Source organism: Mustela lutreola, chromosome 1 (genome assembly GCF_030435805.1).
Source record: "Mustela lutreola isolate mMusLut2 chromosome 1, mMusLut2.pri, whole genome shotgun sequence".
NCBI lineage: Eukaryota > Metazoa > Chordata > Mammalia > Carnivora > Mustelidae > Mustela > Mustela lutreola.
The window spans coordinates 180,898,928-180,916,682 of record NC_081290.1 but is presented as its reverse complement, the minus strand read 5'-3'; the positions used below and the strand labels follow the sequence as shown (position 1 = coordinate 180,916,682).

At 37.2% G+C, this 17,755-nt stretch overlaps 1 protein-coding gene across 3 annotated transcripts in view; it reads left to right on the top strand.

Moving 5' to 3' along the window:
- C1H11orf65 (chromosome 1 C11orf65 homolog) overlaps positions 1-17,755 on the top strand; it is a 63,087-nt gene that overhangs the window by 18,011 nt on the left and 27,321 nt on the right. For 2 of the 3 annotated variants that reach the window (XM_059179725.1, XM_059179721.1), the window contains exon 3: positions 5,524-5,616. The exons of the other annotated variant lie outside the window; for it this stretch is intronic. In XM_059179725.1, coding sequence (XP_059035708.1) covers positions 5,524-5,616 — 93 coding nt within the window. The remainder of the gene's footprint in view (positions 1-5,523; positions 5,617-17,755) is intronic. 3 annotated transcript variants of the gene reach the window in all.

Sequence of the window (17,755 nt, the reverse complement as noted above, 5' to 3'; positions counted from 1 at the left end):
TATGTGAAGTGTTTCTATAGTCTCTGCTCAGTTGTGTTGGTCTATTTGTCTTTATTTGAGTCAATACCACACTGTCTGGGTAACTGTAGCTTTATCAGAAGTATGGGTATATGGCAGTACAGTCCTCCAACTTTGATGTTCTTCATGATTGTCATAGCTATTCTAGGGCTTTTGCATTTCCATGTAGATTATAGAATCAATTCATTAATTTTTTAAAAAATCATTATGGAGATTATATAATTAGAATTAAATTGAATCAGTAGATCAGTTTGGGAGAAAACTGAATTTTTCTACACTGAGTTTTCATGAACATGGTACATATCTTTATTTATTAGATAAATAAATTAAGCCTGGGTGGCTTAATTGGTTAAGTGTCTGCTTTCCACTCAGGTCATGATCCTGGAGTCATGGGATCAAGTCCTGCATTGGGCTCCCTGCTTAGTGGGAAATCTGCTTCTCCCTCTGCCTGCTGCTCTTTCTCTCTCTCTCTTTCTCTCTCTGACAAATAAATAAAAATCTTCAAAAAAAATTTTTTTTCCTCCGGGATGTTTTGTAGTTTGCAGTGTAGAAGTTTTAAACATCTTTCATTTTACTTCTGGGTATTTGACATTTCTTGACACCACTGTAAGTGGTATTATTTTTAAATTCTATTTTCTGATTGTTCATTTCTAGTTTATAAAATGTAGTTTATTTTTGCCTGCTGACCTAATATGCACTTATTTCTGATTGCTTTTTTATAGATTCCTTTGGATTTTCCACTTAAGTATGTCATCCTTGGATGATAACTTTTACTTTTTTCTTTGCAAACTTTATACCTTTTGTTTCGTTTTTGCACTGATTAGACCCTCCAGTGCAAGATGGAATAGAGGCAGCAATTATGGACATTCTTGCCCTTTTGTTGAACACAGAAGCATGTAATATTCCACCATTAGTTAAGATGTTACTTGTAGTTTTTTTGTAAAAACTTAACATCAGTTTGGGGAATTTAACTTTATTCCTAGTTTGCTTTTTATTTTTGTTATGAAAACTCTAGGTGTTGAATTTTATCAAATGCTTTTGCTGTGTTTACTGTATGATCATTTGGTCTGTTTTCTTCATTCTTTTTATGTGGTGAATTTCATTGATTGATATCCAAATGTTAAACCAGCCTTGCATTCCTGGAAAAAATTCTACTTCACTGATGTTTTATTACCCTTTTGATATATCCTGGATTTAATCTGATAAATGTTATTGACACAAATGAACAAATCTGTTAGAATTTCTAGGAAAAAAGAGTTTCATTCAAGCCCAAGTTAGAACAGCTGTCCTGGATACAATCTTCACAAAGAGAGCGCTTTGATAAGGGAGAACATTTGGTGTAAGATTTTATTCATTTTATACATAAAGAGTTACATAAAGAGTTACAAATTATTAGACAAAGAACATTTTAGGAAATTGCAGACCTTAAGTTTCCTGTATATGCAGGGCTTAGACTTCAGTTTTAGCGGAATCAGGGAAGTTTCTTCTTTCTCTTTCATGTTCAGAACGTTCCTTTCTGTTTATTTTCTTTAACAAAGCAGATATACAGTGTGTACTCAGGGAAGAAATAGAATCCATGCTTTGAAGTTTTGCCTAGTTACTTTGACCTTGCTAAATGTTAAGGTGTAGCCTGCCCTGAAGTCCAGGAACAGGACCCATAGGCATTAAAAATAGAAAATTTCTTTCATCAACTTCATTTAGGATTTTTGCATATTTGCTCATGAATGTAATTTTTCTTTTTTGTCATATCCTTCTCAGCTGTTGATATCAAGATTATGCTGGCCTAATAAATTGGGAAATACTTCTGTTATATTATCAGAAAGAATTTGTGTGATTAATGCTGTTTTTTCTATAAAGAGGAGAATACGTTGGCAAAATATTGTATGTAGAAGTTTTCTTTATGAAAAATTTCTAATTAGGGATTCCATTTCTTTAATAATACAGGACTATTCAAAACTGTATTTCTTCTTATGCCCATTTTGGTGTTTCTTTTCAAGGAATCTGTCCATTTTCTTAAAATTGTCAAATTTATTTGCCTAAAATTGTTTACAGTCTCCTCTCACTATACTTTTAATGTCTATAAGATCTGGGATGATATTGCTTGTATGTGTTTTTCTCTTTATTTTTCTATATCTGTCTTAGTCTTTATTAAAAGAAAAAAATCTGGTTTTGGCTTTCTTGGCTTTCTGTTTTAACTCTACATTTCATTAATTGATGAACTTTATTGTGTTTTCCTTCATTTTTTGAGGGAATTTGATTTGCTGTTCTGCTTCACACTTATTGAGAGGGAACATTAGATCTTAGATTTTACACATTTATTCTTTTTTTTTTTTTAAAGATTATTTATTTATTTATTTGACAGACAGTGATCTCAAGTAGGCAGAGAGACCGGCAGAGAGAGAGGGAAGCAGACTCCCCGCTAAGCAGAGAGCCCGATGCGGGGCTCAATTCCAGGACCCTGAGCCAAAGGCAGAGGCTCAAACTCACTGAGCCAGCCAGGCGCCCCCATTTATTCTTTTTTAATAATATACGTATTTAAAGCTATTACGTTCTCCCTGAGCATTCCCTTAGATATATCTCACAGGTTTTGATATGTCATATATTTATTACATTTCAGTTTAAAATATTTTATAATTTCCATTGTGATTTTTTTTGATCCATGATTGATTGATTTTAAGAATTTTATATTTAAGTAATCCTTCACCGAACATGGGGCTCAAACTCATCACCCCAAGATCAAGAGTGCATGCTCTACCAAATGAGCCAGCCAGGCATCCTGACCTGTGAGTTATTTAGAAGTGTGTTGTTTATGGGTTCCTGGGTGGCTCAGTGGGTTAAGTCATTGCCTTTGGCTCAAGTCATGATCTCAGGGTCCTGGGATAGAGCCCCACATTGGGCTCCTTGTTAAGTGGGAAGACTGCTTCTCTCTCTCCCCCTCCCCTTGCTTGTGCTTTCTCTCTCAGATAAATAAAGGATTTTTTTGAAAAGTATGTTGCTTAATTACCAAATATTTAGGAGTTTTCTAATTACCTTTCTGTTATTGGTTTTCAGATTTCATTCCACTGAAGTCAGTTATTTATATGATTTCAATAACCTGAAATTTGTGGAAACTTGCCTGACCTAGAAAAAGTTTATTTTTGGAAATGTTCCAAATGTAATTTGGAAATGTGAACATGAGGAAAAAATGTATACTGACATATTTAGATCAAATTAGTTAATCATTCTATTCACATCTTTGGTAGCTGTGTTAATCCATTTGGGCTGCTATCACAAAGTACAATAGACTGGGTAGATTATAAATAACAGAAATCTATTTCTTACAGTTCTGGATTCTGGAAAGTCTAAAATCATGGCACCAGCAGATTTGGTGTCTGGTAAGGATCTGCTTTCTAGTTCATAGGTGAACAGTTGTCTTCTTGCCATGACCTCATGTAATGGGAGGGATCAGGGATCTCTCTGAGGCCTTTTTTTTTTTTTTTTTTTTTTTTTTTTTTTTTTTTTTTTTTGAGAAAAGGGAGGGCTAGAGGGAGAGGGAAAGAGAGAATCTTAAGCAGGCTCCATGCTTAGCATGGAGCCCAACATAGGGCTTGATTTCACAACCCTGAGATCATGACCTGAGCTGAAATCAAGGGATGCTTAACGAACTGAGCCACTGAGGTGCCCCTGAAATGATCATGTTTTTATCCTTTCTCTTGTTGATGTGATGTTTCACAATAATTTTTTAATGTTGAATCACCTTTGCAACCCAGGAATAAATCCCACTTAATCTTCATGAATTATTTTTTTAATTTATACTTGGACTGAGTTTGCTAATATTTTGTTGAGGGTATTTGCATCTGTGTTTGTCAGAGATATTAGCCTACAGTTCTCTTTTTCAGCAATATGTGTCTGGTCTTGATATCAAGGTAATGCTGGCCTCATAGAATGAATTTGGAAGTTTTCTTTTCTCTTCTTTTTGGAATAGTTTAAGAAAAATAGGTATTAACTCTTTTTTAAATTTGGTAGAATTTGCCATGAAACCATCTGGCCCCAGACTTTTGTTTTTTGGGAGTTTTTGATTACTGATTCAATTTCTTTGCTGGTTATCAGTCTGTTTACATTTTTTGTTTCTTCTTGTTTCAGTTTTGGGAGCATATATGTTTCTAAGAATTTCTCCATTTCTCCTAGGTTGTCCAATTTGTTGGCATATAGTTTTTTCACAATACTCTCTTAAAATCCTTTGTATTTCTATGGTGTAAGCTGTTATTTCTCCTCTTTCATTTCTGACTTTGTTTTGAATCTTCTCTCTCTCCTTCTCTTTATTCCTTCCTTCCTTCCCTTCCTTCTTACCTTCCTTTTTTTCTTTCTTTCTTTCTCTCTTTTTCTTTCTTTTTTATGAATCTGGCTAAAGGTTTATCAATTTTGTTGCTCTTTTCAAGGAACCAGCTCCTGATTTCATTGATCTACTCTACTGGGGGTTCCCCCCAGGTTTTAAAGCTTTTATTTGCATATTAAAAATTGTGCATTCCAATAATTAAAATCATTTGAACAGAAAAAGTGGCACTTTACAGCTTATAGGACACGTTGGACCAGGTTTCACTGTTGTCCCACCCAGCTTCTTCGTTCACCAGCATACAGGTTCTTTTCCTTCCATGCCAGCCAGACAGGCAGATGGGCACAGCAGGTGTCTTCCTTGTGGGTAGTTATGTTCTGATGTGAGCTGCACTATTTCCACAGGCAGTTGCCATGGGGCTTCACATTGCCATACTGGTGGTGTGGGTTACTTCTCTTAGAACTGATCTGAGGTGCCATGAGCATAGTGGGGCAGGGCAGACGTTTACCAAGAGTTACTGAGGGTTTGGGGGAGCATAGGACATAAGGAGAATGTCATCAAAGAAATAGTTTTCTGAGATAGAAGAATTGTTTGGAGTAGTCTGCCTAAATATTGTGCTAACATGAATAGCAGATCGGGTTTGTAAGTCAGGATCAGGAACTGTATAGGAACGAGGTTCTGTAATGATAGTAAGATAGTAATTATTTAGTGCTTTCTTGTGCCAGAAGTTGTTCTAGAAACTTTACAAATATTAACTCATCAATTCTTCACCATAGCTGTATCAGATACCCACTGTCATTCTGGTCATTCAGCTGAGAAACTGAGTAGACAAGCTAAGCAGTTTGTCCACGGTTACATGGTTGATGGGAACCCAGATAATACTGTGCTAGACTCCTTGTTCTTAACCAGCAGGCTGTTTTGTCTTTCTCCCGGTTTACTCTGGCTGCATCGAAGTGACTCCACCAACATCCTGGGTATTTGATTTATAGTTGCTAATGTAGTTCCACAATTAAGGGTAAAACTCTTTGTGAGAATAAAACCGGTATTGCCTAGCTTGCCAAAGCAATCTAGTTTATATATATAAAGTCTACTTTTACGGTTTTTACTTATTTTGCCCTAGTTAGACACAAAGCTTTAATTAGAGGTAGAAAATCCAGTTTTGACAATAGAATCTTATGTGCTTGAACCTCTAGAATGTTGCTGTATTCCAACACTATAAAGGACTGATTGATATCAGAAGACAAGGGGAGCCACGTCAGATAGTGAAATATATTGATCCTAAAGAGGTGAGGATGGTATTTATTCTTGCGGCATCTGTTTTTTCCCTTCAAAATGTGTGAGTACTCTATAAATATGTCTGTGTTTCTTTTTAAAAACTTTTTCTTGAAGTGTGACCCACACATGGAAAAGTTCATGAAACACAAATGTGCAGCTCGGTGGGTCATCCCAATCCCCCATGTAGCGATCACCCAGATCAGAGTGTGAGACAGACCCCTGGCTTGTGGCACTCTGCACACCTCTGCACGTCGCGGCCAACTCCCTGCTCCCAAAAGGCAACCACTAGGTTGGGTTGAAGCTTTGTTGTTGTTGTTTTCCAGTCTTCGCTATTCTTGAACCACGTGTGAATAGAATCCTCTGGTGCGCTTCCCTATCTTATCATTCAACCTTGTGTTTGTGTCGCTCAATTCTATTCATTTTCTAAAAAATAATGATGGTTATTTAATTTTATGAATGTACTACTGTTTATTCATTCTACAGTTGATTGACATTTCTAATGCTTTTCCAGTTTGAGTCTGCTACAAAGACTGCTTTTGGGAATAGTTTTATTTATCTGTCCTGTGCACGCGGCACAGATTTCTGCCCCACCCAGAAATGGAATTTCAAATTCTTTTCCAAAGTGACTGTACAATTTGTATTAACCATCATCAGTCTTTTGGAATTCTTGGTGCTCTGCATCCTTACCAATGCTTAATATTATAAACTTTTTTAAGAACAGTCCTCCATTTAGACATACTTAAAGTTTTGGTCCCAGCGCCTGCCTTCTTCGTTCTCTGTCTGAGGCTTTGGGCTGAGGTGTTCAGGGCCCTGTGCCGTCCCACTCTGAGTGAGTCCACGCACACTCTCCTTCCTACTCCCCTCCCCACCCATTCACACCTCGGGGTCCATACAAGTGCTGGAGCCTATTGAAAGTCAGGACTCCCTCAGCAGTGAGGGGAACCCCATGTCTGTACTGCTCTGCCTCATTCTTAACACTGCAGGGCAGGGGGGCGGGGGGCGGGGATGGACCAGGGGGAATTGTTCCACCTCTGCTGTTCAGGGCTCCAACTCTTAGGTATTACCACTACAGTAAGTGATTAAAAGCTTTCTTTCCCTTTTTGCTTGTTTCCTTCATTGGCTCTTCTGACACCCGACGCCTCAACAATGGTTCTTCCAGGTCAGCTGAGCTCCTGACATTTTTTTTTTCATGTCTTTTATGTGTATATTGTCTCTCACTCTTCCAGGCTTTAAGCAGTTCTTTATGTGTTCTTCATACAAACCCTTTGTTGGTTTTCTGTGCTGCACATGACATTTTTCATTCTGTGATTTGACTTGTCACTTTTACGGTCTTCCCTCCTTTTTTTTTTTTATCGTGAAAATTATCAAACATATAGAGAAGTAGAAAGAGTAAAGTAATAAACCACAGGTACCCATCCCCTAACTTCAACAATTAGCAATTTATAGCCAGTCCTGCCTCATCTACATTTCCTCCCTCTTTCCCCAATCCCTAGGTTAATATTTTGAAACAAGACTTCATTATTGTGGTGAACAGTGTTTTGGTGAACAGAGTTCTTAATTTTTTTTTAAAATATTTTTTTAATTTATTTGATAGAGATCACAAGTAGGCAGAGAGGCAGGCAGAGAGGGAAGCAGGCTCCCTGCTGAGCAGAGAGCCCAATGTGGGGCTCGATCCCAGGACCCTGAGATCATGACCTGAGCCAAAGGCAGAGGCCTAAACCACTGAGCCACCCAGGCACCCCCAGAGTTCTTAATTTTAAAGTAGTTTAAATTATCAACCTTTTTGTATATGGTTGGTGCTTTTTATAAACTACACTAATCCTGAAGTCATAAAAGTATTTTCCTATATTATATATAAACTTTACCAATTTGCCTTTTCATATTTAGATCAGCAGTACATGTGGGGTTGATATTTTGTGTACAGTATGAAGTAGAAGTCACTTTCATATTCTTCCCTATATATATCCAAATGATGAAACACTTTTTTTTTTAAAGATTTTATTTATTTATTTGACAGAGATCACAAGTTGGAGGGGGGAGCCAGCACCCTGCTGAGCAGAGAGCTTGATGCCCAGCTCCATTCCAGGACCCTGAGTCCATGACCTGAGCCTAAGGCAGAGGCTTAACCCACTGAGCCACCCAGGCGCCCCAGAAACACTATTTTTTAAAATCATAGTCCTTTCTTTACTGCTCTCCGTGCCATTTTTATCATAAATTGAGTAACTATTTTTGGATGGGTCTGTTGATGCTTTTTCTATTCTCTTCCATGGTCTATTTTCGACCCTTGTCATAATTATTATAGGTTTGTATTAGTATATGTTTAAAACAAGTTTTTATGGTAAAAGAGTACTCCCATTTTGTAATTCTTCAAAAAGACACTTACAAGCTTTTGTTGGTGCTTTGTATTTCCATGTAAATTTTAGAATTAAGTTGTCAGTTTATACACATAAAATCCTCCACCATCGGGAAAATAGTGGACTAGGGAGCTCTTCGAGTAACTGTTAGAATCACCTTTATTGGAATTCCGGAATCCAATAAAGGAAACATCGGGCGACTAGGAGCGTGCTTCATGAAGAAAAAGGCTGCTAAATTCACGAGGAAGCGTTGTCGTGTTTGTGTTCACCCACCCAGCAGGCCTCCTGCCTCAGCTTGTTGGTAGCTACGGAGACAAACATTTACATTCTTGGTGTGGCTTTCTAGGGCCAAGGGGTCAACTAGAGATCTTATTCTCAAAAATTGTTGTTGTGGACTTTGACCTCTCTGGCAGTTGCTTTAGGGACCTGCACAGAGGCTTGCCTTTGTTTCTCCTCACCGCCAGGCACCCCCAGGGCTGGGCCAGCTCCCTGCCCACAGACAAGATACAGGGGCTGCCAGACAGGTCAAGAACAGGCAGACCCAGAGCCTGGGAAGGACAAGACTGAGGATGAACATACAGGGTGTCTGAATAAATATAGAGTATATTAAAAAATCAATTAGTGATTGTCATGTCCTGGCCAGGGAGGGAGAGAATGGGGAAATGGGGAGTGACTGCTTAATGGGTATGTGGGTATGGGGTTTCCTTTGGTGTAAAAAAAATATCCTGGAAATAGACAGTGGCTAAACAATGTTGTGAATGTATCAGATGCACTAATGGTAAATTTGTGTTGTGTGTATTTGACACTATTTTATTTTATTTTTTTAGAGAGAAAGAGTGGCAGGAGAGGGGCAGAGGGAGAGAGAGAAAATCTTAAGCAGACTTCATGCCCATTGTGGAGCCTGATGTGGGGTACAATCTCACAACCCTGAGATCATGACCAGAGCCAAAATGGAGAGTCAGATGCCTAACTGACTGAGCCACCCAGGTGCCCCTAACAAAATTTTAAAAAATGTTTTAAAAAATATTTTAGAAGTGGGATTGTATTGAATATTTATATCAGTTTGAGGAAAATGGACTTCTCAACTCTTTTGAGAGCTCCAGTCCATGAACATTTGTAGGAAACATGGTGAGATACTGCCCAGATTCCTCTTAAAAGGAGTTAGTACCCAGTTCAGTCCCAGGGACTGTGATCAGCAGAGAGCCTCCAGCTCCGAGCATCTTGTTTCTACCTTATCTGGGGAGAACTGCCTCAAGGTCAGTCAGGTATTTCCAGGGTAGTTCATATCCAGTAACCAAGCAGTGTAGGGTAGAGTAGGGAAGGGGGCATAAAGTCTGACCTGAGGTAGTCCAGTTTGGCAATATTCACTCTAGAAGCCACAGGCTTGGATCGCCCTGCATAGTAACTCAAACACATTCTTCCTCTTCTTTTCTAGGTGTTGATCCCTTATTAACATGTAGCACCCAAATGTCTTTTCAGTATCTTCTTCTGGAAATCCCAATCCTTAACATTATTTAGTTGTTTTATAATTTCTCTCAACAATGCTTTATAGTTTTCTGTGTAGAGAATTTGCACATTCTTTCTTAGATTTAGACCTTGCTTTTTCAAGCTCTTTTTAAATAGTAATTAGAAAATTTTTACTAACTTCGGGGCACGTAAGTGACTCAGTTGCTTGAGCATCCCACTCTTGGTTTCGGCTCAGGTCATGATCTAATGGTTAATGGGGTTGAGCTCCACTTCATCGTCAGGCTCCATGCTCTGTGGAGAGTCTGCTTCAAGGTTCTTTGTCTCTGCCCCTCCTCCCACTCATGAATACTCTCGCTAAAATAAATAAATCTTTAAAACAAAAATTTTTTTACTGATTTCTGTTGCAAATACATAGGAAGACAAGTAATTTTTGTTTGTTTCTTAGCTTTGTTTCAGCAACTTTGCTCCCTCATTTATTAATTCCAATAATTAGTGCATAGATTCTTTTGGATTTTCTACAGGAACAAGCATGCCAAATTCAAATAATGAGTTTATTTTTTCCCTTTCCAAATATACAATTTATTTATTTTTCTCATACTTCCACATTAACTAGAGCCTTCAGTAAATTGGTGAATACAAGTGGTAACCACTGCCATTCATGATTTCAAAAGGAGAGGGCTCAACAATCCATCAAGTTTAGAGTATGCTATAGGTTTTTGTGTAGAAAACTTTTATTAGAAAGTTCCCTTGGGCTCCTGGGTGGCTCAGTGGGTTAATCTGCTGCCTTCGGCTCAGGTCATGATCTCAGGGTCCTGGGATTGAGTCCCTCATCAGGCTCTCTGCTCAGCAGGGAGCCTGCTTCCCTCTCTCTGTCTCTGCCTGCCTCTCTGTCTACTTGTGATCTCTGTCAAATAAACAAATAAAATCTTAAAAAAAAAAAAAAAGGAAGTTCTCTTCTCTCTTTGAGCGAAAACAAGTTTTTCCCCCAATCCAAAAAATGGATGTTAAATTTTATGACATTTCTCTGCTCTTATTGAGATATTATTATTTTACTTGAATGTTAAACTACTTAGCATTTCTGGAATATACACATTTTGGTCAAAATGTCTTATCTTTTTCAAATATCACTGAACTTAGTTTGCTAGTACTTGGCTTAAATTTTTGTACCTACATTCAGGCAGACCATGTAATTTACTTTCTTCTATTGTTTCTGTCAGATTTTGGTATCACGTTTAGCTGACATAGTAGCACAAGCTGAGAAATGTTCCTTCTCGTATTGTGTGTTCTTTCTTCTGTAAATGGAAGGATTTACCAGGGAAGCCAGAAGTTTACTTGGTGGAAAGATTCTAAATTACAGAATTAGTTTATAGTTATAGATCTATTCCTATCTTATATTTATTTTTGTGCTACATTTGATAAGTTGTACTTTTCTGGAAGTTGCCTGTTTCACTTAAATTTTCAAGTTTATTTACTAGAATTATTGATAATATTCTTTAATGATCTTTATAATGATTCTTTAATGATCTATTATAATTTCTCTTTATTTTCTGCCTATGCACTTTCTTTCTTTCTTCCCTCTTAATTGTATTTATTGAAGTATAATTAACATACACTGTTACATTACTTTCAAATTTACAATGTATTGATTCCACAATTTTATATATTAGTCAGTGCTCATCAAGATAAGTGTAGTGTAGTCACCATACTATGTCATTGCAGTGTTACTGCGTTCCCTATGCTATAGTTTTCATCTCCATGACTTAATTTATTTTAAAACTAGAAGTTGTACCTCTTAATCCCCTTCATCTATTTCACTCATCCCTTCACACATCTCCCCTCTGGAAACTACCAGTTTGTTATCTGTATTTAAGAGTCTTGAGAGAGCAGGAAGATGGCAATGGAGTAGGAGGACCCTAGGCTCATCTCATCCCACCAATAAAAGTAGATGACTATCAAAACATCCTCAATACCCTAGAGATTGACCTGAAGAGCAACATAACAAATTCCACAACTAAAGGAAGAGAAGCCACATTGAAGAAGGTAGGAAGTGCAGAGATACAGTTTAGAGGAAAAATAGTTCACGAGTGCTATGACGTGAGCCGTGGTCATGGAGAAGGGCAGGAGCATACAGGGGAACACACAAGAAAAATGTTTCCCCAAAGCTATTGGCTTGGAAAATGAGAGAGACTGAATTTTATGGGTTCCTGTAACCACCAGGGCTTGAAGTCTGAAGTTTTAAAGGTCAGCAGGCTTGACTGGGGTAGAACCTGGAAGGCACTGCTACTCCTGGAGAAAAGGCAGGCAGACAACCCAGGCGCAGACAGCTTGGAAACAGCAATCTTTTTTTTTTTTTTTTTTTAAGATTTTATTTATGTATTTGACAGACAGAGATCACAAGTAGGCAGAGAGAGGAGAAAGCAGGCTCCCCACTGAGCAGAGAGCCCAATGCGGGGCTTGATCCCAGAACCCTGGGATCATGACCCGAGCCGAAGGCAGAGGCTTTAACCCATTGAGCCACTCAGGCACCCCGGAAACAGCAATTTTAAGAACACCTAGGGCACTCAAGGGCTGATTATTTGGTCTTCTCAGAGTGTGTCCCTAAGAGGCAGCATTCACAGAGATACCTCTCTGGGAACAAAGGAGCTGGCCAACACCATTTCCTAACCCTGCCCCTCAGCATAAACACAGAGCCACCTTTGGGAAGTAGTGCAGCACTGATACTGGCTGCCTAACTTGCATACACCAAGTCCTACACCACCCCTCACCCTCTGGCCCTGGTGGAGCTGTCCTTCTCAGTCACACTTGTCTCAGTCCCAGTGTGGTGGACCTCTCCCCAAAAAGACCAGCACAAACTCCTTTTCCTGCTCATACAATGTCTTCCTACCAGAGAGTTTTGCAGGGCTTCAGTTCTGGTGGAGGTGATAATGAATCTCATTTCAGAAGCAGACTAGAGCACACCTAGTTAAAACTCTCCACATTCAGGCCAGGAACCAAACCCTTCCCATAGCAAGCAAGGGGAGCCTCTGGCCTAAAGGACAGAGCAGAGGACATGATAGCAGAATGCAGAAAACACACACTGGAGATATTCCCTGGAGTACCAGACCCTGGATACTATAGAGCCTCTTCTTCATAAGGCCATTACTTTTAGGAGCAGGAGACATTACTGGCCTTTCTAACACAGTGAACAAGGCAGAGACTTAGACAAAATGTGAAGACAGAGGAACTTACCCCAAATGAAGGAACAAGGTAAGGCCACTGCCAAAGATCTAACTAAAACAGATATAAGTAACATGCTTGATGGAGAATTTAAAGAAATGATCATAAGGATACTCCCTAGGCTTGAAAAAATAATTTAAGACATCAGTGAGACCTTTACCACAGATAAAAGAGTTAAAAAAGAATCCAAGATGAAGAGTGCAATGCACAAGATTAGAAACGCACTTGATTCAATGAACAGTAAGCTGGAAGAAGCAGAGGAATGAATTAATGACCTAGAAGACAAAGTAATGAGAGCAATAAAGTTGAACAAGAGAGGACAATTATGCAACATGAGAATAGACTCAGGGAACTGAATGACTCCAATAAACATAATAACATTTGTATTATTGGAATACAAAAGGAACAAGAGAGAAAGGGGGCAGAACATTTATTTGAAAAAATAATAGCTGAAAACTTCCCTAATACGGAGAAGGAAACAGACATCCAGATATAGGAGGCACAGAGAACTCACATCAAAATCAACAAAAACAGGCCAATACCAAGACATATTATAATTAATTTGCAAAATATAATAAGGAAAAAACTTAAAAAACAGCAAGACAAAAGAAATCCTTAACTTCTTATAAAGGAAATAAAGGAAAACGCACAAGGATAGCAGGAGATTTTTCAACAGAAACGCGGCAAGCGAGAAGAGAGTGGCGTGATATATTCAAAGTGCTTAATGGGAAGAATCTGCAGCCAAGAATACTCGATGCAGCAAGGCTTTCATTCAGAATAGAATGAGAGATGAAGAGTTTTTCAGACAAACAAAAACCAGTGGAGTTCATTACCACTGCAAGAAATATTAAAGCAATTCTTTGAGTGGAAAATGGAGACCAAAAGTGCTGGTATAAAGGCAGGAAACACAAAAGCAGTAAAAATTAGTATTTCTGTAAAAAAATCAAAGAACTCACATAAAAAGGATATAAAATATAATAACATATACCTAAAATGTAGGAGGGAGAGGGGAAACGAATGGGTTCCAATTTAAGTGGCCACCAACTTAATATAGGTTGCTGTCTAAGAAGAAGTTATATATGAATCTAATTGTAACCATGTATTGAAAACCACTAGTAAACATCCAAATAATATAAAGATAGAGAAAGAAATAAAATATCTTACTGAAGAAAATCAGCAAAACATGAGAGGAAGATAAAAAGGATCAGAGAAAATTTCCAAAAACAACCACAAAACAAATAATAAAATGGCTGTGTGTGTGTCAGAATGGTTCAAATAAGACCTATCTTCTTGCTGTATACAAGAGATTCATTTCAAACCTAATGATGTCTGCAGATTGAAAGTGAGAGGATGGAGAAACATCTATTGTGCAAATGGGTGTCAAAAGAAAGAGGGAGGAGCAATATTTATATCAAATAGACTTTAGAACAAAGACTAACTGGAGGTAAAAGAAGGACACTATATCCTAATAAAGGGGATAATCCAGGAAGAAAAACAATTGTAAATATTTATGCCCCCAACATGGGAGCACCCAATATATGAAACAGTAACAAACATAAAGGAACTCATTGATAGTGTAGCAGGTAATAGTAGAGAACATTAACACCCCATGTACATCAATGGACAAATCATCTAAAAAGAAAATAAACAGGGAAACAATAGCTTTGAATGACCAACTGGACCAGATGAACCTAACGGATATATTCAGAACATTCCATCCTAAAATAGCAGAATATATATTTTTCTCAAGTGCACATGGGACATTCTCCAGAGTGGATCACATTTTAGGTCACAAAACAGGCATCAACAAATACAGAAAGATTGAAGTCATGCCACACACCTTTTCTGATCATAATGCCATGAAACTAGAAGTCAGCCACAAGGAAAATGAAACGACCACAAATACATGGAATTTAAACAACACACTACTAAGTCATGAATGGGTCAAAACAGGAAATTAAAGAAATGTTGAATCACTAAATTTTACAACTGAATCTAATATTACACTGTATGTTAACTAACTGGAATTGGAATTAAACTTTTGCTTGTGGATGTCCAGTTTTTCCAGCACTGTTAAAAACTATCCTTTTCCTGTTGAATTGGCTTTGGTCTTTTGTCAAAGACAAGTTGACTGTATTTATGTGGGGCTATTTACAGAATGTCTCTCTGTTCCACTGATCTGTTCTCTTTGCTTTTGCTAATACCACACTTGATTAGTACAGCTTCATAGTAAGTTTTAAAGTTGGGTCCACCATCACTTCTTGGCCTTTTGGCTAAGGTCAAGTGTAAAGTTGGGTCCACCAATTTTGTTATTCTCCTGAAATATTATGCAAATGGCAATATTATGTTGGTTATTCAACATTGTGTTCATTATTCTAGGTCTCTTTCTTGTATAAACTTAAGAATCAGTTTGTCCATATCTACCAAATAACTTGGGATTTTGATTGAGATTGCATTTACTCTATAGAAGAGTGGGCACCTTGACAGTATTGAATCATTCTATCCAGATACATTGAATATCTCTCCTTTCATTTAAGTCTTCTTTTATGGGCACCTCGGTGGCTCAGTTAAGCATCTTCCTTTCACTCAGGTCATGATCCCAGGGTTCTGGGGTTGAGCTTTCTGCTCCACAGGGGTCTGCTTCTCCCTCTGCCCTCACCAACATGTTCTCTCTCTCTCTTTCTCAAATAAATCTTAAAAAAAAAAATAGGTCTTCTTTTATTACAGTGTAGTTTCCTTCATATAGATTTTCATATATTTTGTTAGATTTATACCTGCATATTTCATTTTTTGTTGTTAATATAAGTGGCATTGTTTTTTGAATTTCAAATTCCAGTTGTTTGTTGCTGGTATATAAGAGAGCAGTTGGCTTTTGCATGTTAATGTAGTATCCCCCAACATTATGATAGTTGCTTTTTTGTGCCAGGAATTTCTTCATTGATTCATTGGAATTTTTAATATAGGCACTTATGTTATCTGTGAACAAAGACAGATTTTTTTCTATTTCAACGTGTATACCTTTTATTTCTTTTTCTTATTGAATTAGCTATGACTTCCAATATGATGTTGAATAGAAGGGGTGAAGGGACATCTTTGCCTTGTTCCTGCTCTTAGCAGGAAAGCATGCAGTTTCTCACCAATAAATATAATAGGTGTGTTTATTGTTGATACCCTTTGTCAAGTTGAGGAAGCTTGTCTCTATTCCTAGTTTGTCAGAATTTTTATCATGAATTGGTATTGAATTTTATCAAATACTTTTTCTGCATTGTTGATATGATCATACGATTTTTCTTCTTTAGCCTTTTGTAATTTGATAACGACCTTGCATACCTGGAATGAATCCCACTTGCTCGTGGTATATAATTCCTTTGTTGAATTTGACTTGCTAATATTTTCTTGAGGATTTTTGCATCTATGTTCATGAGAGATAATGGTCTGAAATTTTCCTTTCTTGTGATGTCTCCCTCTGGTTTGGGTATTAGGATAATGCTGGCCTCATAGAATGTGTTAAGGAGTATACCCTTTCCTTCTGTTTTCTGGAATAGATTTCAGAGAATTGGTACAATTCTTTTCTTAAATGGTAGTATTCATGACTGAACCCATTGAAGCTTGGTGCTTTCTTTTTTGAAAGGTTTATCATTGATTCAGTTTCTTTAATAGGTCTATTCAGATTTTCTGTATCTGCTTGTGTGAGTTTTGTCAGGTTTTATCTTTCAGGGATTTGAACCATTTCATATAGGCTATCAAATTTGTAGGCATAGAGTTTTTCTTAATATTTGTTAATTATCCTTTTAGCATCCCTGGAATCAGTAGTGATAGCCCCTCTTTTCTGATATTAGTCATTTGTGTCTTCCCTCTCTCTTTTTTCTTCTTCGTTTTCCTTGTCAGAAGCTTACTGATTTTATTGATCTTTTCAAAGAACTAGCTTTTAATTTCTTTTATTTTCCATATTGGTTTCCTATTTTGATTTCACTGATTTCTGCTTTAGCTTTTATTATTTCTTTTCTTTTGCTTACTTTTGATTTAATTTATTTTCCTAGAGTCTTAAGATGGAAGTCTCGAATATTGATTTCAGGTCTTTCTTGTTTTCAATGTTATAAATTTTCCTCTGAGCACCATTGCCTCTGCATGTCATGAATTTTGATAAGATGTATTTTCATTTTCCCTTAGGTCGAAATATTTGTAAATTTCTCTTGAGACTTCTTCTTTTTTTTTTTTTTTAATTTTTTTATTTGTTTATTTGACAGACAGAGATTACAAGTAGACAGAGAGGCAGGCAGAGAGAGAGAGAGAGAGAGGGAAGCAGGCTCCCTGCTGAGCAGAGAGCCCGATGCGGGACTCGATCCCAGGACTCTGGGATCATGACCTGAGCCGAAGGCAGCGGCTTAACCCACTGAGCCACCCAGGCGCCCTCTCTTGAGACTTCTTATTTGATCTATTTGTAACTAAGGGTGTACTGTTGAATTTCCAAGTTCTGGACTTTTCAGCTATCCTTCTGTTCCTGATTTCTAATTTAATTCCATTGGCATCTGAGAGCATGCTTTGTATAATTTCTATTATTTTATAGTTGTTAAGCTGTGTTTTATGGTTCATAACATGTTCTATCTCAGTAAATGTTCCATATGAGCTTGAGAAGAGTGTATATTTGCTATTGTTGAATAATGTGTTTTAGAATGTCAGGTCTAGGTGATTACAACAAGTGTTCAGTTTCATAATGAATTTAATGATTTTTCTGTCTACTGAATATGTCAGTTACTAATAGAGAGGTGTTGAAATTCTCCAACTATAATAGTGGATTTCTCCAGTTTTTATAGTGCCTTACATGTTTGGATATTCTCTTGTTAGGCATAAATACTTTAGGAATTGTTATATCTTAAAAGAGAATTGGCCACTTTATCATCATTTAATCCTCTTTATCACTAAGAATTTTCCTTGCTCTGAATTCAGCTTTTTCTGAAATTAATATAGCTGTTCAGTTTTCATTTAGTTGGTGTTAGTGAATATGTTATGTTTCTCCATAACTTTGCTTTTAACCTGTGTCTTTATATTTAAAATATTTTTTATAGACAACATACAGTTAGATCTTATTTTTTTAATCTATGTTTATAGTCTC